The following is a 27,226-nucleotide window of genomic DNA, read 5'->3' as shown; positions in this document are numbered from 1 at the left end:
TCCCACTATTGCTGACTTTCAATAGTTCTCATTAGACAAGGAGTCCCGAAAACCAGTTATTGCTGTGAAATCCATGATGGGTGAGTGGACAAACACATGCTTTCTGAGGGCAAGGCAGTGATGAAGCCACGGGTTCAAATCTCTCTTTAACTGCTTTATTGGAAACTCTCAGGATAATAGTGAAATAGAAGTTCCTTCACATGTCTTAGCAAGAGATCTGTGGCTCACAGGTAAGAGCGCTGCCTCACGGGTTCAGAGGTTGCTGGTTCAATCCCAGCCGGGTCTCTGCGATAGGAGTGTGTGTGGTGTGTGTGAGTGGCGCGCGCCCAAAGGAGGGGGATACCAGTGCGGTCTCCCCCCGGAGCTTCCGGCACAGTCACCAGCAGCGGTTATGCTTTTGGACAAACAGGGGGGAAAAAAATTATAATTGTTACAAAAAAATTTCACTCCCCGTCCCTCCCCACCCATTTAGATTCCCATCATTTGCTCAGGAAAACACACAATCACACATCACATACATTACCTGTCCATGAGCAGATGTCCATCATTAAAGTCAATGTCTGTCCACACGGCTCTGAGCTCTGTTTCTGAAGACAGGATGTAATGGTCCAAACACATTCTGTAAGGAAAGACATAAATAAAAAACAGACTTCACTCCATATTCTACATCTAAAAAATGAGTATGTGAAAGTTTGTCTAAAGACTAGCTAATAGATGGAAATCCTAAAGCCGAAAGCTGTATAGTGTGGAAAATATATTCCTGAGTATATTATACTTCAGTAATGCCGTATCAATAACAATATTTTAATTAAATTAAAATTAAAATGAGACTTTCCTTCACAATAAACAAGAGTAATCCTAAAAGGCTGGTTTCCAGTACATGGTTTTAGTCCTGTTCTGTTCTGGACTGTATATATGATGGTTTTTATTAGAAGCAAAAGCACTGCAGCTCTACTACAGCATGAAGCAGCAGAAACATCAGAGCTTCTCACTCCAACTGACTATAATAACAAACATTAATCCAGTAGATTATTACCTACAGTAACACTACAACAACAGCAATGACAAAAAAAAAAAAAAAAAAACACCATTCCTTATTATTCTACTTCAAAATATTAATATAAAATGGCGATTCATTCAAAAATTATAAATGAAACGTTAACGCAACAACTACTTCGGATTAATTTGTTCTTCTGAAGGTCTGATGGAGTTCAGCAACAGGGCATGTAAACAAAGCCTAATTACGTGACACAGCTACTCATTTTACCAAAGAAATTCTCTTTAAGTGCAAAGTTACTTACCAGTGAATAGCGCGATGCTCAATTCCCGCATTTTATCGGACTGTGTGTCGCTTTTTTTGCTAAAATATGTACAGTTGTTTGATATTAATAACCGTCATCTGCACGTGCTGCTGTAGCGGCTGTCATCAAGCGTCATTGTTGTCATGGATCTAAACGAGTCGCTCTGATAGTGAAACACGCTCACGTCGCCTAGTGGAGCGGATGAAAAACTGTACTTCAGTTTCTGACATGATTCAGCTATCGTGATTAATAATCTACAAATAAATTTATGCTGGGATCAGGGGTCACTCTAAGCGAAAAGTCAGGAACAACAAAATTGTACAGTTTTTATTAATCTTTTTTTTATCCTATCACACACACACACACACACACACACAAATACTGACATTGACAATGAGATATGTTACTCGAGGTAATGATTAACTCCATTTATAATTTATTAAAGACTCTTACATCAATTTGCCACATTCACTTACAGTGCAGTCTGTACAAATACAACTAATTAGTGTACATATAAAAAAAATGTGGTAGTGCTATATTTGGCATGGATCATCATAGGTAGTTTCATTTACACAGCACCTTAATTTAGTACAAAACAATGAGAATATAAAAATCAAGAAATGATATGCAAGACAAACCCAGTAAAATAATCCTGATGAACATGATGAGGTGCCATATATAACACTGTTTTGATGGGAGAGAGCACAAATTATTCTTACAGTGCTTCACAAGAACTTGTCATATAATCTCAGAAAAAAAGTGTGACAATTAACAAGAAGATGAAACGAAGCGTTAAAAACCAGCACCATTTAACGAGTGACATTGTCTAGTGTGGGTGACGATAAAGTCACCAAGGACACTTAGAATGTGTGTATTGTGCTGCTCAGGGGGCTTTGTGTGGTGCAGTGCTACATGGGGACAAAAAGAGGTGACTCACTGCTTTCTCGAGAACATAGACGTCCTCCTGTTTAACACATGATGCCACAGAGATAAATAAATAACCAGAGGAGTTTTAACACATGAACTGAATGACACAACCGCTTTTCAAGAGGGACCCTACCTCAGAATCAGGGGGTACCTCACAACCTAATGAAGTGATCATATTTACATAAAAATGAACATTTCCACAGTAAGACACAGTGAGTGACCATATAAATAAATATTGATCATTTCAAAATAGTATATAGCCTATGTTAGAATACTGTAGTTATGCAGTCATTATACAAAGTGTGCTTCAGTTATTGGAGAAGATATCATTCTTTCATTCCATTTCCAAAGGAAGACCACCATTCCATAATCACATATTTATATCTATATTTACAAGAATTCATTACAGAACAGGAACGGCAGACCCTCAGTGCTTTAAACATTTCTCTGTCGATCGTAAGCCACAGTAATTGTGTCGGTTTAATAAGAAACAAATGTCTTATGATCATCACAGTAGGATCACTGGGCCTGTAGCAGACCTTCCCACTGAATAGGTTGGGAGAACACCTCCCTTTCAAGCCACATCTCGTAGCTGTAATGGAAGTCTTCGGGCAGGTCGACGCGCTGACCTAGAACGCTTTGGAGGCAATTGTCCACTGGCGTAAACTCGTTGTTCTGATTCTTATCGTAACGCCGCGTGTTGAATTTCTCGATGCTCTCGCGCAGTGCACACTCCTCCGCCTGAAAGTCCCACGGCCGAGCGTCGATATCTGGGAGAAGAGAAGGAAATATAGGAGCATTTGAAAGCTATGACAAACAGTATGTATTACATATGATAACAGGTAATGTGGAACGCTATCGCTGCAACTGAAATCGCATACTGTAGTAGTGTCACAATTCAGAGGCTGCATCCTTCGAAGTGCGCAGACTTTAAAGCCCACGCTTTCGAAGTCCAGGACCTTTGTCAATATATACCTTACACTATTAGATATTCAAGTAAAGCCGGGCTCAGACTACAGGAGTTTTTAAATCTTAACCGATTGTGAAATCTGGTTGCATCAAGCACATGAAGAGAATCTTCACAGATTTTCTTCTTTCAAATCTCAAACCTACACACACTACTTGATTTGAAAATCCTGGCGCACCTCACGCTACAAGACATTCTTTCTTAACATGCCAGATTTAGCATCTCACGGGGGAAGCGGATGTAAACAAAATGGATACGGTGTCACGGCAACTGGCTGTAGACATTATATGAGGAGACATTATAAAGGAAGTCGTGTTGTTGCCACATTTCGACCAGCCGTACTCCATCTCCGTTGTCCACCGGACCAGTACGGCTGCTTGTTGTTTCGCTGTTCTCCATTTCAAAAGTTCCGTCACTTAATAATCTGGGCTGAACATTGGAACTGACCGATGCCCTGGATGTGATTTTTTTTTCACTGAATGTCGGGAGGAGTAAATCGGGCATAAATCTTCCTGAAACTCCTGTAGTCTGAGCCCGGCTTAAGTTCAAACCCTAGAAGGGTAATCCAGAATTTTCTCTCAAAAGAATGTAGTCCTCATCAGAGCACAATGATTATTGGGATTGGCTAGGCTGAGAAGGAATCCATCCGTTCAATCCTTAACGGCCCGGGAAACGAACGATACATTATAGGCTGCATTTGAAGGAGCATTCGAAATGGGTCAGCCTTCGTCAAGCCGCTCAAACGCATTCGGCCTTTGAAGGATGCAGGCTCTGAATTGGGACACAGCTTGTATAGTAGGTACTACATTTGGTTTGAAACTCACTTCGCACCCGTTAAAGTACGTTCTATATAGTATAGATGACATTTGGACATCCACCATGTTGTCACTGTCATGTGACCTACAGTGTCAGTTAAGTTGCTTCTTTTTTAAAGTTTGGGGAAGTATCTGAATTTTGAATACAGTCAATGACTCATGATTCACTATGATTCATGTTCAAGGACACATCTGAAACATATTAAATTGGAATCTGATCAGTTTACTCAAGTAACCTACGCTACACTTTCCATAGGGTCTTCCTCCCTTAAGTAAAAAACAAAATAGATTTTTACCATTCCCATACGCCCAGTCGTCATTGAGCCGATGTCTGACTTTCTGGTAGATGGCGGACATGGTTTTCATGTTACTCTTTCTCCACTGGCGCCCCAGATACTTTGTCTGGATCTTGAGGAGTTTAAGAACATAGAGCTGCATCATGGCCTGTTTGACCTTGAGTGCCCTCTTCAGGATGGGAGCAGATTTGAACACCACAAGCATCTGTAAAGGAAAGACAACCAACAAAAACCAATGTAAATTGTACACAAAACCATTCATATGAATGCAACCATTTACAAAGAAATTCATTCACATTTTGTGAAGGAGGCATAGATATGTATTAGAAAATGATACTTAATGCTCTAGTAATCTTTAAAATGAATATTTTCTTTCTTTCACCATAGTTCTCGAGTGTTTCCACTTAGTGATTTTGTTTAGGATCCTCAGTAGGTTGATGCAGGAGAAGAGATTACGCCAGCAAAACTGATTACTGTCACCAGCTTCCTGTTTACACACACAGACACACATTCACCGTCTTAACAACATTCAAATTGCCATCTTTATCTTTTCAGTCACCTACAAAATATTATCTGGAGTTTAAGTAAAAAAAAAACAGACAAAATAAAAGCAGTGTTTTGTATAATTACCAGGCTTTCAGCTGTGAGTTCAGGCATTTCATGAACCACACAATGTGGGAAATCCAGGGCACAAATGCTGCCATCAGAAAACACAATATGTTTTTTTTAAACAAATTACGGACACAGGAGTTGGTTTAAATGAGCATAAATCTAAATGTCTACCTGTTTTTGGCACTGATGTAAGACATAATGTTCTGGTTGAAGAATTTGAGGATGAGGGGGATGCAGTTGGCAAACACCAGGTGCTGAGCCACATAGTCAAACTGTTCGGGATGTAAAAAAAAAACATTCAGTACATCATGTTCATAAATTATGTACTTCATAAAAATCTTCAGCATATGAACAACACTACATTTTAATATAAGGAGGAATGGCCATTTAAATCCAGTGTGTTACATAGAGAGGAAGTCAGTTTGTCCCATAATATCTATAATTAACTGCCAACTTCTCTAGTTCTCACATGAGCTTTCATTAGGCTTTCATTTGTAAGGCATTCATCTGAGACTGAGATGCATACTGAAGAGTGATTTGTCTCCTCCGGTTGTTCTGCATTTATCACGGCTTTAGATCTCAATGGGCAAACTCTGTCAAAGAGCTACCCAGAATTAACTGTACATCAGCTCAGCAGGATATATCAGTGGATCAGCAATGTTGTCTAATCTGAGCAAATGAGTGATTTGGTAATTGAAATGGAAAGAGAAGTAAAAGAGGTGCGTGACTGCCTTTAGTAGCTGATTATTCAGTCCTTTAAGTTGAGTCTGAGAAGGGGTAAACTGGCATGACAAAATAAGTGTGTTATAAAACTCTTCCCACTGCAGAGCTATTTATCACCGCTTCCATTCTCCACCAATAGAGGGCGACACTTAAAAAAAAAACACCCACGTTCATTTTTCATAATTTGTCATGCTCATCATACAGGATTAGTCTGAACTGTGCTGGCAAGACACTTTGTTCTTGTACCCTGCTAATATTTTTTAATTATCTGATGTATGAGGAGAGAAATTCTCAGATTTCTTAGCATCCGAGTGGGTTTTACTGGTCGAGCTGAAAAAGATCTAAATCCTCTCTTTAGTTTGAAATATTTGTCTTTCTTACTGATGCATTATAGTATCTTTTTTTCATTTAAAAGCTTTTCTCATTGTAGTTGTCTTGAGATCAATGTTGCTTTGACGGCGAGCCTATCAGCAGAATGCAGGGTCAGTCAAGTGCAGGAGATCAGAGAGACACAAGCAGAGAAAGGAATGGAAAATAAAGAGAGAGAGGGGGGGAAGAGTCTGACCTGGTATATGTGGTTGAGTTTGAAGTGTTTGAGCAGCAGTAGCAGGAGAGCTGAAATCGCTTTGACGATAATCTCCTTGTGTCTGTTCACATCAATGCCCAGCTTCATGCTCTGGAGGACGGTGATTCTGTTTCACACACAAATATGGCAAATGTTTGCTGTGCATCTAAAACAAACTGCACTGATCTTTTCATGCACCATTTTAGTCTCTGTTGTATGTGCGTTTGTGTGTAGACTTACGGCATCTCCTCTGGCAGAACGTCGGCTAGGATGTTGATAGAATCTGTCTTTGCTTTGGAGGTTGGAGCTGCAGCCAGAAGCAGCTTCAAAAGAGCAATCTACAAAGAGAATAACATTAGTGCAACACTCCTACCTGGTTTGTCTGAATAGTTGCATGCATTTAGTACTACACTATTACCAAATGTTATGCATAATCCAATATTGGGAAGTAGATCAGGGAGCAGAGTTTCACGATTTTTCTATGGAATGTGTTTTTGGACAATTGGTCAAATTAAACAAATTCTGGTTTCATTTTATTGAAATATTAGAGTCAAAGGTTTTTACAGAGGGGAATTCTCTTATCATTCCATAAATCAGAAAATACTGCCAACAGCCAGAAGGAAAACAAAAAAAGTAAAAACTGTCAGAATATAGATGGGAATAAAACTGGAAAGTTTGCTGTAAGTAAATACTACTGAAGTGGACATTTCTGACTCATTTCGAGAAAACTTGAAATGACGATGCAAATAATAGATAAAGTGCAATAAAATAAACACTTAAGAGTGTTTTCTTTCCACTAGTCAGCAACTACGTTATAAAATAGCCCAAATTCTCAAAACTGACCAGTGCATAAAAAACAAATGTTTTTGCCTGTAGTGTCTGGCCTTAAAGAGAGATAGAGCTGTAAAATATTATCAGAAAGAAAATGATCAAAAACACACTCAGATGCTTGTGAATATGTAATTAGAATGTTTGTGTAAAATTCAGTTAGAAAGATGAAGTGTAGGGGACACTTACAACATACTGTGAGAGGCTGGGCAACATTCCCAAATATAGAATCTCTGCAGGTGTTTCTTCCACCTCCTCCTCACCCTAGCCAATCAAAAGAGACAATTCCGATTGACAGCTTAATGAACCAGTAATAAATGCACAAGAACAGTGAACTTGAGTCACTTACCATTGTCATGGGGCACTGCTGCAGCTCCTCCTCTCTCTTGATCTGGACCTCCGCTATGGAGACATACTTGTGCTTGAGAGAGAAAGGGATCAGTGAGAGAGAATTGCCATGGTGACCAAGGATGGATATCTAAACTGTGATTGGCTGAAAGAGCCCCAATAGAGCACTCATTATACCACTGGATTCACGTCAATGCATATCAGTGGCAGAACAGCTGGTAAACCCGACAGATATAATCCACTTATGGAGTCTCAATAGAAAATTACCATTTAGTATTCATGCATATTTATAGTAATGTTCAAACCATCTTTGTTAAAGAAAACCTATTCCTTTTCTCAAAAATCTTGATTTTGTTTTTGGGGTCTTCTACAATAGGTTTTCAAGCTTGATTTTTTTATTTTTCACATATTTGACATTGTTGCAGCACCTCGCTTCCCGGTCTGTCAGTAACGCTCTGTTTAGTTCCTGTCTCCCTCCTTCCAAACAGCACAACGTGCTCTTTTTGGTTGGCTGGAGCAGTGTGTTGTGATTGGTCAAGCGCTTTGAGCATGTTTGGGAAATGTCACGCCCCTTACCAGAACAGCGAGTTTTAACCCAGTACTAACTAACTCAACCAGGCCCTGCCCCTTTATTCTGCGTATGCCTTGGTCGGGAATAATTTAAATGAGGAATATTGTGATGTGTTCGTTCCCAGAAGAAAACTCAAGAATACAATGGAGGTGTTTCAGGGAGTTCAGAAACAGTGCGCACTGATATGAGTGACTTTATAAATTTACAGACATTTTTCATGCTCAAACAGCAACATTACACACTAAAGAAAGTTGAAAATTTAAAAGGGCATAATAGGTCCCCTTTAATCCTCAGCTGTCTAGAAGAATACTAGAAAACAAAAATGTTTCCATGCTCACCTGTTTCAGAGTCTTTACACTCTCATGTATGGGCCGAGGTAACCCAACCAGAGTGTCAGTGTCACTAAAATAACATCAGAAAGAACAAATACACACTGTAAAACAGAAACAGCAGAGTATACTGATTTAATGATAATGAATGTGACCTTTATTATAGGTTATCATAGATTTGTAACCTCAGTGGAGGAGCTTTAGCCCAGGTGAACTGATCAAAGACTCACTTTCCCAAGGTGAAGCCGATAAATTTATTTCTGCTGGTCTCCAGAAAGTGCTCGATGTCTTTCTCTCTGTGGAAGAAAGACGGGAATGGACTACATGAGGAGTTGGTTTGCTATAAACAGCTTTTCCTCAGTTTAGGACAGGACTGCTACCAACAGACATCAAAAAGATTAACGTAAAGGCATCCCTTCAGGACTGTCATCTTTACGCTAACCTCTTTAAATTGCTGCAACACCCCCTCCTCCACCCTATCCTTCTCATCTTCATGCAGCAGCGCAGCTCAGCACAGCGTTACAATTCACAGGTAAATACTGTACTGCATGACAAATAATCAAGAGGATTTGATCAATTGTGACTGTCACAGCTTTCACTGTTCCAAATTCATCTCTTTTCCTTCTTTCCTTTCTTCCTCTATGTTTCTCCATGTTCATCTGTCTCTGTCCTCAAATATGCATTATTTAAGCCAGACATACTGGAGCCTGTATTTCTAGCACAGGAGCTGAAGTAGATTTTTCTAGGGAGTTAGATGAGTCTCTACAGATACAGTATGGAGCATCAGATGCACTACATTTTAAAATGCATTCAAATACAAAACAGTTATTTTAAATATTTCAGAATATTACTGTTCTCATGACAAAGTTGCAAATTTAACTTATACGCAAAATTGTAATACTGCATGAAACATTTGCGAATAAAGCAGCGTTTCCACCCCATGTGTTCAGGAGAACAAATTCATCACTTCCTGGGAAATTGTCACAAAATTTCTGTAATAAAAATGGAAGTTACTGCAATAGGGGAAGCTACTATGGCTCTTTTTCCTACATCATAAATTACTTGCACCTCAGAGTGCAAAGATGAAACGCAGTAAATGCTGTCATGTTATCCGTTTCTGGAAGGGAATTAAACCAAATCATTTTGATGACAGACTTTGACTCAGGCATTTCAGAATAACCAAACCAACATTTGAGAGGCTACCGATGCGATTGGTCCGCTGGTTAGTCCAGTTATCCAATCACATCCTCTGTTGAGGCAAAGTCATGTGATTTTTTTTGTTTCGCAGAGGGATTTATTCAGTAAATGTATGCCATCGTACAATTTCCATTATAGTTTATGCGCATGTCTTCATATCGGATGCGCATAAAAATTGGTGGATGGAAACATAGCTACTGTATTTTTTTTCAAATAAATGCAGCCTTGGTGAGCATAAGATACTTCTTTCAAAAATATATTTAAAAAAACGTATTAACCCCTTACAAACTTTTGACCAGTAGTTTAAGTCTCCCTGAACTCATTGCAAATTAATAGATTTCTGAAAACACACAGTCATATTCTATATAGTACAGTTTATGCAGGGTTCTGAACCGGTTCAAGGAACGAAAACAAAAACAAACGAAACTTTACCAGGAACAAAAAAGTAAATAAAGTTCAATCATTCTGAACAGAAACGTTTATTTGAAATGACCAGTAATCGGTTAATCGTTTTGTTTAATATTTTAATTTGGCAGTCAACCAATCATGAATTCGAATAGTACAGCCTATGCAAACGTGAGGTTGATGCATCATAGGTAAGTCGCTGACATTATCTTTTAGATCTCAGGATTTTTTCCAAGCATATGTCACCAACTGTTAAAGCATTAAATTTAAGTGAAAATGAATGGCAGATAATATCCTGCGTGGTGTGTGTTTTGAAACCAGCGAAAAAAGCCATGAGTTTATAGTTAGTCTGGCCATCCTGTAGAGTCACATTTGAAGAAAAGATCTTGTACACTACCTGACTTTGGGGGCCCAGGGCAGGCCCTTGGGGAAGGACACTCTCTCAGTCGGGGGCCGCAGCGGTGGTGGTGGCGGTGGCGGTTGGATGATGACGTCTCTGTCGAGAGGGTCGACCTCTCCCTCAATGCCACTGTCCACATCCTCCGGGTCATCTTCCTCATCCCGGGCATCATCATTCTTGAAAGGGTCCCGTTCGTTGTAAGTGTCCAGGCTGTCCTGCTTGACCAGGGGCTGCAAGAGAAGAAGAAAGAGTTTAATATCAAGTTGCAAATGTGCATATTACTCTGGACCCTGATATCGAGTCTCATTTATAAGTTTTAAAGGCCATTACACTGCGTGATGAAAGGCGACACTGGTGACGAAAGGCTATTGTGTTGTCGCCTAGCGTTGGCTGCGTCTTGTCCAAAATGCTACACTTGAACACACCGCAAAAACTAGCCCGACAGACGCTCACCGACGGCCGACCGATTGGTGTGTTATAATTTTAAAATCAAGTTGTTTCATTTGGCATCCTTTTTATGTAAAATAAAATGTCAACTGTCCAAACTGAAACATCCTGAATCAGAGGTTTCAAATGTTTACAGTCACTGAACGAGACTCACATAAGGGTCACCCACTTACTTGTGGTAATTTTTCATTGTTTAGTCTTCAGATTACATTCCCCATCCATTAGTTAGGGTTTATTGCTGAAACTTACCGTTCCGTGAACCTGCAAATGATAAGCATCACAAAAACTTTGAATCCTTGACGCAATTTTGGGGACTCGTACATTCTAGATACAACACTGCAACTCCTTTTTCAACATTCCTGTGCAGACTCAGTTCAACTAAGGCACAAAAAACAAGTTCTTTACATCTCTAGTGTTGTGCAAACGGATGAATGGCAAGATTCAGAGCAAGCAGCAGGCATGAGGTGCATTAGTGGAGCGTCATCCTTTGTTCCAGTGCAGTCAATGTATGAGTGTGTCTGTGGGCGGTGCTGAGGCCATGAGCAAAGGTGACTCAGCTGTGATTGGTTGCCTATGAGAAGAAGCCATTCTGCTAGCTAGTGGGAGCCGTAGTGTGTCTACGTGGATCTCATTGACTGAGAATGTGTGGAAAGATGTGCAAATGGAAAGATAGGAGGAGGAGAGAGAGTTTTGCTAATGTCCGGTAGCCATGGTCAGCTGTATTTCTCAGAACCCTTCCCTTCCCCAAATCAAGTTTCAAAGGAAAAACAAATTGCTGTGAAGGAAAAGAGAGTGGAAGAGTGCAAGGCCGGCCCACAACAAAGAAAATGCACAAAAGGGGTTTAGGGTAAAGACCTGTTTCTTGGCATATGGACTGTCTCCTTCCAAGCTATCAACAAAGGCACTCTGTAGGGACACAAGGAAGAGATGGGAATGAGCCAACAGGAAAACCAAAACCCAGAGAGAAAAGGGCAGAAAGGAGTAGAGAGGGAGACAGAGGAAAGTCAAAAACTGTGCACTGCAAAAAAGAGATTTTCTTACTCATTATTTTTGTCTTAGTTTCCAGTACAAATATCTAGACATTCTTAAATCAAGATACATTTACTTATGAAGCAAAATGACATAAGATCTTAAAAATGGATCAACATTAAAGGGATAGTTCACCCTCATGTCGTTCCAAACCCGTAAGGCTTTCGTTCATCTTCAGAACACAAATGAAGATTTTTTTTTAATGAAATCTGAGAGCTTTCTGTCCCTCCATCCATTGCCAGCTACGCAACTGAAACATTGACGCTTTAAAAAGTTCATAAATAGACTAATCCATAATGAATTAAGTGGTTTAGTCCACATTTTCTGAAGAGACACGATTGCTTTATAAAATGAACAGATTGAATTTAGGCTTTTATTCAAATATAAACGTTGATCAGCGAACATAAACAGAAGCTCAACCGAACCTGCTTGACATGCAGGAACAAACCTCTTACGGAAGCTCAAACGTGCTGCGTAACACGAGAATTAACCTCATTGGTTTTCGCACGTCAAGCGATCATGTTTGGGCTTCTGTTTACCACAACTGATGTGTGCATTGATTTATGTTCATATGTGAATAAAAGCCTAAATTCAGTCTATTCAACATATAAAGCGATCGTGTCTCTTCAGAAAATTTGGACTAAACCGCTCAATAGGGGTTATGCGGAACGCCCAACGTTCGAACCGGAAAACGGGTATAAACATTTCCGGTTTGCATTACCATACGCATCTGCAGCGGTACGTTATCTCTGAGGTAGCTTATTTTGCGCTTTTTTTTAGAATACAATTCTTATTTCTGTTTTAATAAAAATGTCACGAATGCTTAAGTATCAGAAAATAAAATTTTATAAAAAAAATTAAATGCAGTCTTCATTTGATTGTTTTAATCGTCTGCAAGCAAATATAAAAGGTTAAACTACTATGATAGCATACAAGTCTAAACTAACTTACTGATAGTTAGCTAACTCTACATCGGGTGCCATAAGCAAAAGCTACATATACTAACTTCATAATCATGAATAAATGAGGAGGCGTAAAAACTTAAATCCTTTATCTACCGAAGTACTCGGGGCTCTGGACGTCCGTTTGGCAATACGATGTACATCTGGAATGGATAAAATGGGTAGCTCCTGTAAACACTTAATTTCTTAATGTCATTTTGCTTCTACATAAAATTTTTCTTGCTTTAAGAATGCTTAGATATTTGTACTGGAAAAATAAGAAAAAAACATTTTTGCAGCGTGAAACCTGCTGTGATTGGTCCACAATGTTGTGCAGACAGACCGGCCAATCGGTACACTGCTAAATTTCACTCTCATTGTGACATCATCGTTGCAATGTCAGAGTGTCTTTAAGGGCAGGAGTGTGGTAAAACACAGGCATGTAGTCCATTTTGTGTTTATTTAAAAGGTTGTGTAAGTTTTTTAGGCTGGGTGGGCCATTATATGTGTGTTGTGTATTTCACATACTGATTGTATAGGTTTATGCGCAGTGGTTGTGTGTAGTGAGCTCAACTCATGCTGGCGCAGTGATTGTACTTCTTCACGTGGTTTCTGCTTGTGCAACTGCTTTGAAAGCTGTGTGTTTGGCGTGTGCTTCTCGTACCCTGCGGCTCCTGCGTCCTCTCTTCTGCTGCTGCTGTTGCTCGATGAGCTCCATGGCCGAGGCTGGAGGTGAGGCGGCTCGCATGTTTCGCACCACCTTAATGCTGTCCTCAGGGAGCGGCGGCAGGTTGAACTGCTCTCTCATCCTCACCTTCATCTCCTGCAGCTCCTCGAAACCTCCCAGTGTGAACTGAGGTGCACGTCAACACAGACACAGAGATCAATGGACAGAGCACTATAGCGACGGAAGCAGGTCTGTTATTGACTTGATTTAGACTTGAAACAGTCCATGATAGACACAATGTTTGTATTATGGAAAACCTTTTCTATCTGATAGAATAGAATAGAATAGAATAGAATAGAATAGAATAGAATAGAATAGAATAGAATAGAATAGAATAGAATAGAATAGAATAAATCTATTCTATTCATAAAGTGAAATGGAATAAAATAGAATGTAATTTAGCATAACAGAACAAGCAGTGATTAATGTGTGGAATAGAATAGAATTAATCTATAAGTGAAATGGAATAAAATATAAAGTAACAGCATAATAGAATCAGCAGTGATTGATGTGTAGAATAGAATAGAATACAAAACAATACAAATGAAGTAGTAATCTATAAGTGAAATGGAATGAAATAGAATGTAGCAGCATAGAATAGGCAGTGATTGATGTGTAGAATAGAACTGAATATAATAGAAGGAATCTATAAGTGAAATGCAATCAAATTGAATATAACAGCATAACAGAACAACATAGAATGAGCAGTGATTTATGTGCGGAATAGACTAGAAAAGAATAGAATAGAACAGAATCAAATTTAAGTTTTGATCTAAATTGGAACATATTCTATAGTAATTCTGATGTGTGTGTATTGAGACTAACCAGTATGGTCTTCCACAGTAAGAGCAGCACTTTCTTCATGGGGAAATGGGGTGCATTCATACTGCAGAACTTGGTTACCATGGTGAAGAGGAGGAGGGCAAAAGGCTCTCCGTTATAGAGGGGTGAACCTGAGAGGAGGAGGGAGGTTAATCACTGCACCATAGAGAAGGTCAACAGCCAACCACTGCGAACACAACACACACACACACGCACGCACACACACTATATTCTGTATATCTGTAAGACTTAAGGACGCAGTTCTTTCTCACCCAACTCTGTTTTGAAGGCCTCTCTAGCTGCCTTCCTCTCAGGACTGTCACCCTCCATTTCCACACGAATGGTCTCAATCATCAGATACATGATGCTCAGAAGAACCCTTCAGAACATAACGCAAATCCCTTTACTTTCAATCCGAGTGATTGTGTGTAAGAGCGTGTGTATTAGTGAGAGAGAGAGAGTCTTTGTTTATTGTGACCAAAGGCAAGTATTTTCTATAATCAGCTAATGCAGCAGCTTTACTTCTTACAGGAAAACAACATTCAGGTCTCAATTATGTATGCTTGGAGAGAGCAGATATATTGAGCTCAAAAACATGAAGGCATTTGAGGCTGCCGTCAGAAAGATCTGAGGCTGCCTCAGTAAATCTGAGAAGTGGATTGTGGGTTGGGTGAAAAGAAGTCATGTTGTGAGAGAGCGTATGAATGTCTGTGAAAGAAGAAAATGATTCGTTCCCAGTGGACATCTTACCTGAGTTCAGTGCTGTCTGCCAGCGAAATGGCTGGCTTTCTTACCGCAGTGCTGCACGCCTGGTTATTACTAGAGGAAAAGGGAACAATATTAATTCAAAATAGCACTCTACGGACATCCTTACATAACATCCGCATCAAGACTCATTACAACCAGCCAATGGTTTTATTACGCCACAAAATACAATATAAATGAGTTTGTGAGAGGCAAACAGGGCATGTGGTCTAATGTCTTGCTTTCATTCTGCAGCACAAATACTATCTTATTGCACCTGACAAGCTGTCAACCTTGATCATTTGAATATGTTGTGCTTGGCCACATATGAATCAATGCTCAGAGAAGCTGGAGGGCTAAATGTACGGCATCATAAACAGCAGAAGAGGCAGTGGTACGGCCTCCCTGAGCACAGTTCTGCTGTGTGGGCTGATGGGACAATGGTACAAATACATTAAATCCGCCAGGCAGGGGCTTGAAAGAGGAGACGCATGGTGGCCAGGCTGTCTTTGAAGAACAGAACACGGCCACTCTGAGGCTCTCTGAACACAAGAGCAGGAGGAAACGGAGAGAGACGGCGGGGGTGCAGGAAATAAAGACCAGAGATGACAGCAGGTATGAAAATGATACACAAAAGAATTGTGCCTTTTTGATCTTGCTTTGATGCTTATATTAACTTCATAAGAATATGATGAACCAAAACCTACAGTAGTTAACATTTAATATATGAAACATTATAAGCAGCAGTTTATCATCTGAAATGTGCTGCGGAAAAAAAAAAGCTACGTTCACCAGGGACACAGTCAGATTGTTATATTATATTATATTATATTATATTATATTATATTATATTATATTATATTATATTATATTATATTATATTATATTATATTATTCAGTGTTATGTTTGTATTATTTGTACATTTCTTTAATATTTTGAATTATTAATAGCTTTTATTTAGGTTTCAATTTAATTTAAGTTTTAGTAATTTTGTTATGTGCTTTTTTCATTTTATTATTTTTTAGCAATTTCTTTTTAGCTTTAATTCATTAATATAAATGTATTTCTAATATTTATATTTTATTTAGCTTTATTTCATTTATATTCTTAATAGTTTTAGGTACCAATACCAGCACTGATTATATTAATTATATTATATTATATTATATTATATTATATTATATTATATTATATTATATTATATTATATTATATTATATTATATTATATTATATTATGAAAGGTTTCTTTTTGTATGTTAATGAAAATTAGGATATGTGAATATAAAATGTTTCATGGGTTTTTTCATTATTTTGAAGCTTTTTCTAAGAAATATAAATTTAATCAACACTTTTTTTTTATTAGCCTCTAAATCATGTTCAAAGTGCACACGTTTGGATTTGTGCCGAATGAGAAAGATACAAGAGCCCAAGCTTATTTGTATAGTGAATTTCTCCTATAGTTTCAGTTTCGCTTAAAATATATTTGTTTAGGTTTGCCGTATATTGATGCCACCATAATTATGTTAGTTTTATACTTTGTATTGCATTTCTATTCTGAATACCGTTAAAATTGTTTACCGGTATTTTACATTATTTCTAAATGTAATAATAAAATACATACAGTCTTATTCACCATTGCAACTTATCTGCGTTTTTTTGTCTCAACAATGCAATTTTGACCCGGTGAGATTTATAATCAGGTATCAACTCCAGGCCGTTGCTATGATGTTACTAATGTGTTCTTTGCACATTCGTTTTTGAGTTGTTTTTTAGGGTGTTCTGGGTGGTTGTAAAGTATGTGCAATACTAAGAGAGACATCTGATATCACTGATATCACTCTCTTAATGGAATAGAAAGATCCATTAACATGGAAGTGTACTTAATGTGGGTAATTAGAGAAATAGAGAACTGGCTCGCTGTGCCACCCAGGCAGCTGCTACCATACACAGCGGGCATTAAGAAACAGAAAAGGAAAAGGTGTACAGCTCATTAGGACAACACCCAGGAGAACTGCAGAGATACACAACCCCTTAAACACTGTTTCACACACACAGTCATGACTGAGCCGTTTCTAACCTGCTCCCTCAGGAGAAAGAGAATAAAAATAGAAGCACTGTTAAACACTTCCCTCGCTGTCTGTCTCTTTCAATATTTCAGTCTTTCCCTGCCTGGAGCAGATGGTCTGGCCTCAGCCACAGATCTCTACAGAGAGACTGAGGCATTTTGGGAAATAAAGACACTCACTCTATCTCCATGCTGAGGAGCTCCAGCAGAGCCGTGAAGATGCCCATGTCGTAGAGGAGGAAGACATTGTGTCGAGACCAGTAGAGGACGTCGGTCTCTGTGTCACACTCATCAAACACACCTTAATACACACACAGAAGCAAGAAAAATTTTGAGTTGGGGAGGTTAGACATTTTTTACAGAGTATTTACATATTCATCTAAACGCTGCTCTCAACGTCAAGATGTTCACTAACAGTATATTGCTGATCACGTATTTTGTACTTCTTTTTACCCCTAAGCCAATAACGAAAAAGAATTTCGCCATGGCCTTAATGATCCTAAAATAGATATAGTTTAATATCTTTCTTTTGATTTGGGTGCAAAATATGATTTGTTCTTGACTAGTTTCACCAATTCCATTGTGGTTGCATGTGTTGTATTCGTACCTTGGGCCAAATAGAGGATGGCCCGGGCCACTTTGAGCCTCTTGTCCCGATCGGTGACCTCTAGAGCATCCAGCAATCTCATGACATACGCCCTCTGCTCCTCCAAACTCAACTCCATCCACCTCCGACCCTTCACTGAGAGCAGAGGACAGAAGAATCAAATCTCTGTCCATGTTGATCATTTCTGTCATTCTTCTACCACCTCCCATTCTGGTTCATTTCTCACATGTGAGAAAGATTAGTCAGGATTTGTGTTGCTCAAACATCCGTGAGAGGGGCGGCACATACTTGTTCACTTCACTGACCTTTCTTCTCATAAATGTTCCTCAACTATATATACGAGAGGGGGATTCACGAATGCAAATTACTGTACAAACCTTCCTGGTTTGAAAATGCGCTTAGTAAAACATTTGCCATATGCTTATTAGTTTGTGTGGAAGATTTCTGCTGTAAAGTCGTCAGTGAAAGGAATGTGTAAAATTAAATCCCCGAGGTCATTCATGTGACAATGAAAGATTTACATTTGATTTCTGATGGGAATGATTTTGATCTTGAGTATTGCGGAAATGTTTGCTGCAAAACTCAGTATTTTTGTCTTGTTTTCCAGTGCTAATGTCTAAATATTCTTGAATCAAGCAAAATAATAGTTTTTCTGAATAATGTATTAATTTTTGCAATTATGTTAGCAAGATTTTTACATAAAAAACATCCTAATTTAGAAGTAATAGGCTCATTTCTATCCTGTTTTTGACCCTCTCTTTTAAACTGGGAAGTAAATGCCCACTGCTATGATTGGGTAACAGTTTTGTATATTAAAATAATTGTCAACGTCCCTGTTACACGTGTGGAATGGTTTTGAAAATTTCCGATGATGAAAAATGGCAACTGGTAAAAATTGAGCCATACACTTTTGAGCCAGAGATCCCAAATCAGAAGACAATATACAAAAGAAACAAATATTTTACTTTGCTCATCTCTATCTTGTGTTTGCGTCTCTTTCGTATTTACTACTACATGACATAAATCGGTGGTCAGGTCTAAAGAGTCAATGATGTAGAAGATGAATGTCAATGATGACATTTTTATAGTACATGATTGACCTCTTATATGTTAAAAGATCAAGGAAAATTTGATTTCTCAATTCATGACCCCTCTAAGTCATTTTGCTTCTCAAGTAAATGTATCTTGATTTAAGAATGTTGAGATATTTGTACTGGGAAACAAGACAAAACTAGTTTAAACTAGTCAAAACTAAAAATAGTTTTAAATGACCTATTTTCTTGTAAGTGCCTGAGAGAGGGTGGAAAATGAAACTCATAAGTGGACAAAATAAAATAAAAAGATGACCACTTTGGATGGCAATAACTTGCAAAAGTACGAATGTGTCTTGTAACCGACTCCAACACGTGACATGTTGCTTCAGAATCAACACAGACGTACAGCGCACACAAACGCACAAAAGTTAACGTCACGTGGGTGATCCAGGCACTTTTTTCCATTCAGTAGAGACTGCAGTGCCAAGCCAAGGCATACACAGAGAGAGAGAGAGAGAGAGAGAGAGAGAGAGAGAGACAGAGAGCGAGAGGTCTGGTGAGGTGAGTTTGTTCACACAGCAGGCAGGGTAAAGCCTGAGGCTACACACACACACACATATCGTCACTACATAAACATTCATTAAACTTCTCCTTTTCTCACAGAAAAAGAACTGTGGAATTTTGCTGAGGCTTTATTTCTGTTCTCTTTCAGACACAGGTGGAAACGAAGCTTCGGCCAGTTGCATAAACATAGCCAATAGGTTAAGACAGTGTCTTAAGATCTAGTATGACCACTAGCAGTTAGTCAAGGGGTATTCAGTCTTACTTTTCAGTATCATATTAGGCCAAACTGATTTAAAAACGTTATCAAGTCTTAAAAAAAAAGTGATGTCTAACTTGTAAGTTTGTAACTCTTAGCAGTTTAACCAACCTGCACTCCAAGCAGTTTCTTACAATTACAATGCAATTTGAGCACAAAAATCTTAAACACTATGATGTTAGTGTTAGTGTGGAAGATGCAATAACAAATAAAGATCTGTTTGTTAATCTGTGTTTGAGAACGCAAAGTTTCACGGGGAAACACAAAACTTTTGCGAGCGAATGCAACAGCATTAAAATATGTATTTTCCTCCCATTTTTTTCCATCACCATGTACCTTAGACCTCCGTAGGTTTATAACATGAAAAACTATTTTCCAAAGTGGGAAGAACTTTCCATGAAAAAAATACTAAAAAAACGAAATATATATATTTTTTTTTGCAGTGCATTACAGAAACATATGACTTAGACTTTTAGCTGTAATATAACACTGGCTACATTACCATGATTCTTGAAGTCTTCCTCAAAGTAATCCCTGTTTAGACTGAACTCTGGTTCCTCTGTGTAGCTGTACAACTCTGTGTGAAAGAGACAAAAAAAAAGACATGATTAAAAGAAAACAAGCACATGACATGGGCTTTTCATAGTAAAATACATTCATTAAACATTAATTGGCATGTTGTGCATTACATGGCAATTAAAATGCACTATAATGAGCATTTAGACAGAGAGGCTCAAACTGTCCCTAAATACTATAGTAACAAGCATCAACAGCAAATAACATTTACAAATTATAATATTGTATAATAATACTTGGTAACACTTTTCCAACATACAGTCTACTAACTATCTTTGCAACTACATGTTAACTAGCAGTCATTAGAGTGGACTGTCCACTTAATATTTGATAACTCTTTATTTTGATGCTCCCCGACAGATATTCTATATAAAGTAACATTGCAACTACATGTCAACTTGCTCTACTAACCCTAACCTAACAGTCTACCAATACTCTAATGGGTTAGGCGGCATGTAGTTGCAAATTAATAAAAGTCAGTTGGTGTGTAGTTGCAAAGCTATTAGAATGTCTAAAGTGGACTATTGAAATAAAGTGTAACCTAATACTTTATATACTGCTACATTTAGTATAATTAAAGGCATAAAAGCTCCAATTTATAATGAAACACAAGAACCATGCACAGGGCTAGTGTTAAAATTGCAACATTAAACTTATCAGAAAATATATACAGTATATAATGCACATCTGTTCTTCAATTAATTCTATTTTAATATTAAATCTACGTTTAAACTCTTGCAACATCTAAAACTGTTCTTGTGCTGCTTCCATATGTTATTTAAAATAAATACATCCTTTTAAAAGATTAAATCACCCGAATTCAGTGATTGTTCACCCAGATATGTTTGTGTGACTGACCTGAGAGCTCAGCAGTGAAGCCATCTGTGTCCCCATATTCAAACTCCAGGTTGGGGGACTCCATGGACCCCTGCGGACCAGAAGCAAACAATAACTAGACTGCTACAACAGAAAGTGTCACATGTCTAACATCCTGGAGCACCTACCAACTGCATTTCAGGTCTTTCCACTATTTCATCAGCATGTGCTTTTCCCTGTAATTATGCAAATGAAGCTCGGACACACTATAGTACTTCAACAACTACAGAGTGGGAAATGTAAAGTAAATTTACACATGCTCACACATACACACTGACAGTGAGCATTTCCATCAGTGCAGTATCACACAGTAACTCAGTAGCCACAAAGATCTAAATATAAAGAAGCACCACTGCATACAACAGTAAGTGAAAAGTCACAATTAAAGCCACACATTGCATCTCAATTCACGTACTCAATTGTGACTAGGATTAAAGCATCTCAGATTATAAATAGCTTGTTAAGGGTGACTGATGCTATACAATATTGGTCGATGTTCTAAGTTTGCATCTGTAATAAGCTTTTTGGGTCTATACTGTGTACGACTTCTGGGAGAGGAAGAGTTTGTAACTGTTCTCTACTGACATTTTTGTTTTGTTTTGTTGTGTGCATCTTGTATATATTAATATTTACCTCAGCTTTTGGAAGAGCTACTTGTGATGAGCTTTGATTCATTATGTGTTTTGTTTTTTTACCAAAGTATAGTTCCATACTGGACTATTGTAATGCTCTCTGGCAGGCCTTCCAGCATGTACTGTCAACCTCTATAACTGATCTGCAGCAGCGAGAGTGATCTTTAATGAGCTGAAGAGAGCACGTCACACCTCTCTTCATTAATTTTCACTGGTTGCCAATAGCGGCTCGCATCAAATTCAAGGCACTGATGTTTGCCAACAGAATAACCACTGGCTCTGCAACCCATGCCTCAACTCACTACTTCAGACTTTTGCGCCCTACAGAAGCTTGAGTTCTGCAAGTGAATGGTGCCTTGAGGCGTCATCCCAAAGGGGCACAAAATCACTTTCACGAACCTTTACCTTGACTGTTCCCTGTGGAATGACCTGCCTAGCTCAACATGAGCAGCTGAGTCTTTAGCCATTTTCAAAAAACAGCTAAAGACGTAACTTCTTCATCAACACTTGACCCATTAATACTAACACTTTCTATTCTATTTTTTCTATTTATATTTAAAAAAAAAAATGTAAAAAAAAAAACTTTCTGCGTGTACTGTTCTAGACTAAGGCCCTGTTTACACCTGGTATTAAAAAGCATTTTCGTCAATCATGTTCGGTGTGATCTGGCGGCTGTCAGAGCAGAAAGGAGAGATGCTGCTCTCCATATGTTTTTCAGTCTCATTTCATGTTCATATAAAAATTGCGTGAGCTTATTTCCTCCATTAGATCAAAAGATCTGAAAATGCCAATACATTTACCCACACATTAACCTCCCCTTAAAGAAATCAGGACAGAAGTGGTCGAAAGTGGACAAAAAGATTTAAAAGACAGTGTTTTAAACAAAGACAGTGTTTTAGACAAACTGGATTAATCGTCAAATCTAAAGCCCAAAGTGCAACTGAATCAAAGCCCAAATAAACCAAAACACGGAGCAACTGAAAGAGCGGAACGCCCCTCTATGCCTTGAAACAGACTGGAATAATTTGTAAATCTCAAAACGGGGCTGCACAATGTGTCCTGTATCAGAATTGATCTGGACCAAAAACCAAAAGATGCCAGTTAATATTCATCATTTAATATTCATAACTTATTTAATGCAGCCATATACAATGATTCATCCCTGTATTTTGCATTATCTATTCTTCACTGCATGGTGTTATGTTTATATTAGACTTGTCCCATAATTACCACTCTGAAGCTCGATTATGGAGGCATCTGACCTAAAAAAAAAACATTACAACTGGGTCACCCACTATTATGCTTTTTGACAAACCTCAGATTTGCTTTCACATGCTACCTTTTGACTAATGGACTCTTTTTGCCACCGACCCATTCAGGCCAGCGTTATCCACATCTTTTCACAATGATTCTGAAAGAGCTCTTGATATTGGTGGACTCAGCTACAGAGTTCAAGACCGGAGATCATTTTCAAATTGATCGTTGACGTTGACCTCGCTCTACTTTCTCAGAGTGCTTTTACAGTACTCTTTACTTTGACAGCTATTAGCTGAAAATACATTGATGACTTTACTAGCAGCGGCCAATTGAGGAAACTTAAAATAAGTCCCTATCAGGGTTATTATTGTTAACTAAAGCTATTAAAAACAGTTATGTTAATTGAAATAAAGCTGGAAAAAAATAATAATAAATAAATAAAATGGGATGTTGAAAATTAGAAATGTTGTCTTTGCAATAAACTGAAATAAGTTTAGGTTGAAGCACTAAAATTATTAATTGGAAATAAATAAAAACTAAAAACCTAAATAGCAATTAAAAAAAAAGAAAAAAAAAAGGCAAAAGCACATAATGAAATGACAAATTTTTCTTAGAAATGCATTAAACCTAAATAGCAATATTTTTTTAAACCAACAAAATGACAAAAGCACAAAATTAAATGACTAAAAATTAAATAAAAATTAACATGAATAAATTAAACCTAAATAGCAATATTTTTTTAAACCAACAAAATGACAAAAGCACAAAATGAAATGACTAAAAATTAAATAAAAATTTACATTAATAAATTAAACCTAAATAGCAATATAAAAAAATGAATAAAATGACAAAAGCTCATAACAAAATGACTACAAATTTACAAAAAAATATAGATATAAAAGTTAATTTAATATATTAATAAAAAATAAAAATAAAAATAAATAACTGGTCCGCATCAGACCAATTGTTTTTCATCGGTGTAAACTAGTGATTAGAAATAAAACAAAATTTCAATTTTAAATGTATAATGCTTTATGGGCAAAAATGTATATTGGATGTGAGAAATCATCATAATCATCATCATCATGATGCATGTGCAGATTTTTTATGTATGCACGCAGTTGTAAACACAAAACTAATGATTTCTCATGTTAACCCTCTTCACAGACATGTGTGGCACAGTCAGGAGCATTTTATTTTGGACCTCAGGAGCAGATGGCATTGATACTCCTGGTTAAAGGCCCCAACTGAGAACTGTGTGGGAGAGACAGAGAGAGAGAGATAGAGAGAGACATGGGCTTTCCTTTTGACAGCGTTACAGACACCTTCCCTAAATGTTATACTCCCACTCTGATCTCCCAGAAGCAGAACTCTCATGTCTAACCCAAACCAATACCAGATATTGATGGTTTTAGAGAAAACATGGCAGGTCAAGGGCCAAAACATCTGATCCAAAGGCAAACTGTGGATACTTATAGACTAGAACATCCTATAAATCAAATACTAATTTATGCCGTGAATCCACGGATTACTCAAGACACGCAAGTATCAAAAATATGATACATCTTTTGATGAACATTTATTTTTTCATCATTGTATTGTACTGCATTATGTTTTGCCCCCCACAATTTTTCATCTTATTGAAAGTCTTATTTCATATGTCAGGCTTTACAGGGTTAAAATTCCAGTTTTCTATTTATATTTTGGGTATATTCACATCAATTTCAACACTGAATCTAAAGCCCAAAGTGCAGCTGAATCAAAGCCCAACCAAACCATAACAAGGAGCAACTGAACAAGAGTTGCATGCGAAAACAAACTGGAATAATCTGTAAATCTCAAATCTCAAAACGGGGCTGTACAATGTGGTTCCCTGTGCAAGCATTAACCTACTGGACCAAAAACCCAAAGACGCCAGTCAATATTCATCATTTAATATTCATAACTCCTTTTATGCAGCCAGATACAATAATTCATCACTAATATTAACATGCATATATCATAAGACCAAGCACAGAGGTTCACATCCAGTACTTTCTGGTTTAATGACAGATCACTCACATATTTGACCCTTGAGTTTCACTCCTCGTCATAAACTCCAGCCATGCACATAATTTTAAGGCTTTTTATGTACATTCAAACCGCCTCCCCACCACTGTCTGCTGCAGGAGTAAAACACGCTCTAATTCCTCTATGAAAAAAAAATAATAATAATAAAAAAAAAACCTCAATATGCTCAACGATCACGGTTGAGGAATTCATTACCATAACTTCACTAGGCTGGACATATTCCAGCACAACATGTGTTACTGTCCTTGAAGACTGAATATGCCCTGAGCAGTGCCAAAGAGAGACTCAAATATGCATTTGCTTGCTTTTATTTTTAAGGATGGATGGATGGATGGATGGATGGATGGATGGATGGATGGATGGATGGATGGATGGATGGATGGATGGATGGATGGATGGATGGATGGATGGATGGATGGATGGATGGATGGATGGATGGATGGATGGATGGATGGATGGATGGATGGATGGATGGATGGATGCCTCTTTTAAATAAATGCAATGAAAATAAATAATTCACCAGCAGATTGCATATTACAAATAAATTCAACAAAGTCCATTGACCCCTTTAAAGCCCAATATCCCAATACATATTCTATAATATTAGGCTAATATTGACCAAACTGGTTTTGAATATATATAAGAACCGTGGAAACAAGACTTTATTGACTCAATAGACTTTGTTGAATTTATTTGTAATAAACAATCTGCTAGCGAATTATTTATTTTCATATAATGCATTTGGAATGTATGCCCACTGACATTGATGGGTGAATACACATGATTAAGAGCCAAATACATACATTCTCAGCATTTTGCATGCGCATGTGCACATATACAGTGGAAGAAGTGGGAATTAAAGAGAGATAGAAATGCACCCTTCATGTTTCCCCTTCAAAGGCACGCACATGAAACGCATGTATATCCCCTATTTACCATCAGCCAGTCACACCATATCAAATTCCTACGGAGAAGGTATTTTTAGCACCATGCATGTTTCTAAAATAACAGCTCGAGGCATTTAAAAGCCCCCAGCAACAAGCCACCTTATACATATATACACACACTCCTCTACCCGTGCAAACTGTCAGTGTGCTCGGATTACCTCCGAATCCTTCAGCTGATTGCTGAACCCATCTCTCTCTTGAGCCAGAGACTTCTGTCTGTTACTGTTAGAATCATTAAGTAAAGGTACCTCCATGTCGTCGGACTGCTGCATCTGTCAGGCTGAGGATGTGTTCGCCGCACGGAAATACACAGTCACACTGGAACATACGCTGCTGGATTCCACGCTCAGAGTTATCTCCGGCCCCGCCGCTCTGATTGGCTGCTGACGCAACGCCTGCAGCGAGCCACGCCCACACCGCACTTGACCACGAAAATGCAGGTGCTACTATTGCATTCCATGAGACACTATTTTAGACCATTTTAAAAACAAAAAAGCAAAAGACTTATGAGGCATGTTACTTTAATTTCTTTACTTAAACGTTGTAATTTACCCCTGACATAAATAGTTTTCTCCTACATAGATCCATGTTTTTGTTTACTTAGCCTATGAGTTTTCATAATGTGAGTTGTATATATTTTTAAGAATTTTGTGTATATTCTGGTGATTCATAAAAAATAAATAGAGAGCACATCACAATGAATGCTTTTCCACTGAAAAAACTGACCATAATTATCTTAGAATGTAGGCCTACTAATTTTGATAAATGTTTATGTTGCCTTTAAATTGAGGTAAACCCTGCAATAATGAATGTTAATATCTTCTATTTAATATCTGGGAGTGTGGAGTGTGTGTGTGTGTGTGTGTGTGTGTGTGTGTGTGTGTGTGTGTGTGTGTGTGTGTGAGTGTGTGTGTGTGTGTGTGTGTGTGTGTGTGTGTTTTTTTTAACACCCCAGTGCGCTTGTGTCGCTTATTAGTTAATGTAAAATACATAAAGATATAAATAAAACCACCAGTCAATCTAAGAAAGACATGTGGCCTTTAGAGAGTGCTGTTGTTATGCGGCCAAACAAAGTGCTATTATTCAGATTGAGGAACAGAAAGAACACTGAGTTTTCTTCTCTACAGCTAGAAAGAGCCACATTGTGATGTTTTGGACAGAGAATTATTGATCGTTGAAAGGAAGGGGACACGTTCAATGGTGGTGTCAATACATAGGCTACAACCAGGGCCGGCGATTGCTATAGGCGAACTAGGCGGTTGCCTAGGGCGACAAATGTGTTGGGGGCGCGGACGCACTCTAGTGTCGCCCTATCTACTTCCCATATCATAAAATTAGAACGAAAC

The 27,226-nt window shown here is 38.0% G+C and overlaps 1 protein-coding gene across 4 annotated transcripts; it reads right to left on the bottom strand.

The window, feature by feature from the left end:
- Positions 1-1,700: 1,700 nt before the first annotated feature.
- strip2 (striatin interacting protein 2) lies at positions 1,701-26,232 on the bottom strand. 4 transcript variants are annotated; one of them, XM_084406510.1, is made up of 22 exons: positions 26,129-26,232; positions 20,957-21,026; positions 20,025-20,099; positions 17,669-17,803; positions 17,242-17,362; positions 15,001-15,069; positions 14,523-14,629; positions 14,254-14,381; positions 13,366-13,554; positions 11,587-11,637; positions 10,282-10,514; positions 8,513-8,578; positions 8,292-8,355; positions 7,384-7,455; positions 7,224-7,298; positions 6,447-6,544; positions 6,207-6,333; positions 5,090-5,190; positions 4,937-5,003; positions 4,689-4,793; positions 4,307-4,511; positions 1,701-2,998 (listed from the first exon to the last, which is right to left on the bottom strand). In XM_084406510.1, the coding sequence occupies exons 1-22, from the start codon at positions 26,150-26,152 to the stop codon at positions 2,748-2,750; spliced, it is 2,433 nt and encodes an 810-aa protein (XP_084262636.1). In that variant the 5' UTR covers positions 26,153-26,232; the 3' UTR covers positions 1,701-2,747. The 4 variants fall into 4 exon arrangements, with proteins under 4 accessions (XP_084262636.1, XP_084262634.1, XP_084262637.1 ...); XM_084406508.1 differs by having other exon boundaries at positions 26,039-26,169; XM_084406511.1 differs by lacking the exon at positions 11,587-11,637 and having other exon boundaries at positions 26,129-26,228.
- Between the last annotated feature and the right edge of the window lie 994 nt (positions 26,233-27,226).

This window comes from Rutilus rutilus, assembly GCF_951802725.1.
Source record: "Rutilus rutilus genome assembly, chromosome: 4".
NCBI classification, from domain to species: domain Eukaryota; kingdom Metazoa; phylum Chordata; class Actinopteri; order Cypriniformes; family Leuciscidae; genus Rutilus; species Rutilus rutilus.
This window is presented reverse-complemented; position numbering and strand designations above follow the sequence as displayed.

What these genes read in the sequence shown, in the direction of transcription:
- strip2 (XM_084406508.1), bottom strand. Translation starts at nt 26,152, where the DNA reads ATGCAGCAGTCCGACGACATGGAGGTACCTTTACTTAATGATTCTAAC. An exon ending in ATCGGCTTCACCTTGGGAAA is followed by an intron (nt 8,356 to 8,512) that starts GTGAGTCTTTGA and finishes ATGTTATTTTAG; the next exon opens with TGACACTGACACTCTGGTTG. An exon ending in GGAAACACTCGAGAACTATG is followed by an intron (nt 4,512 to 4,688) that starts GTGAAAGAAAGA and finishes TTTCCTTTACAG; the next exon opens with ATGCTTGTGGTGTTCAAATC.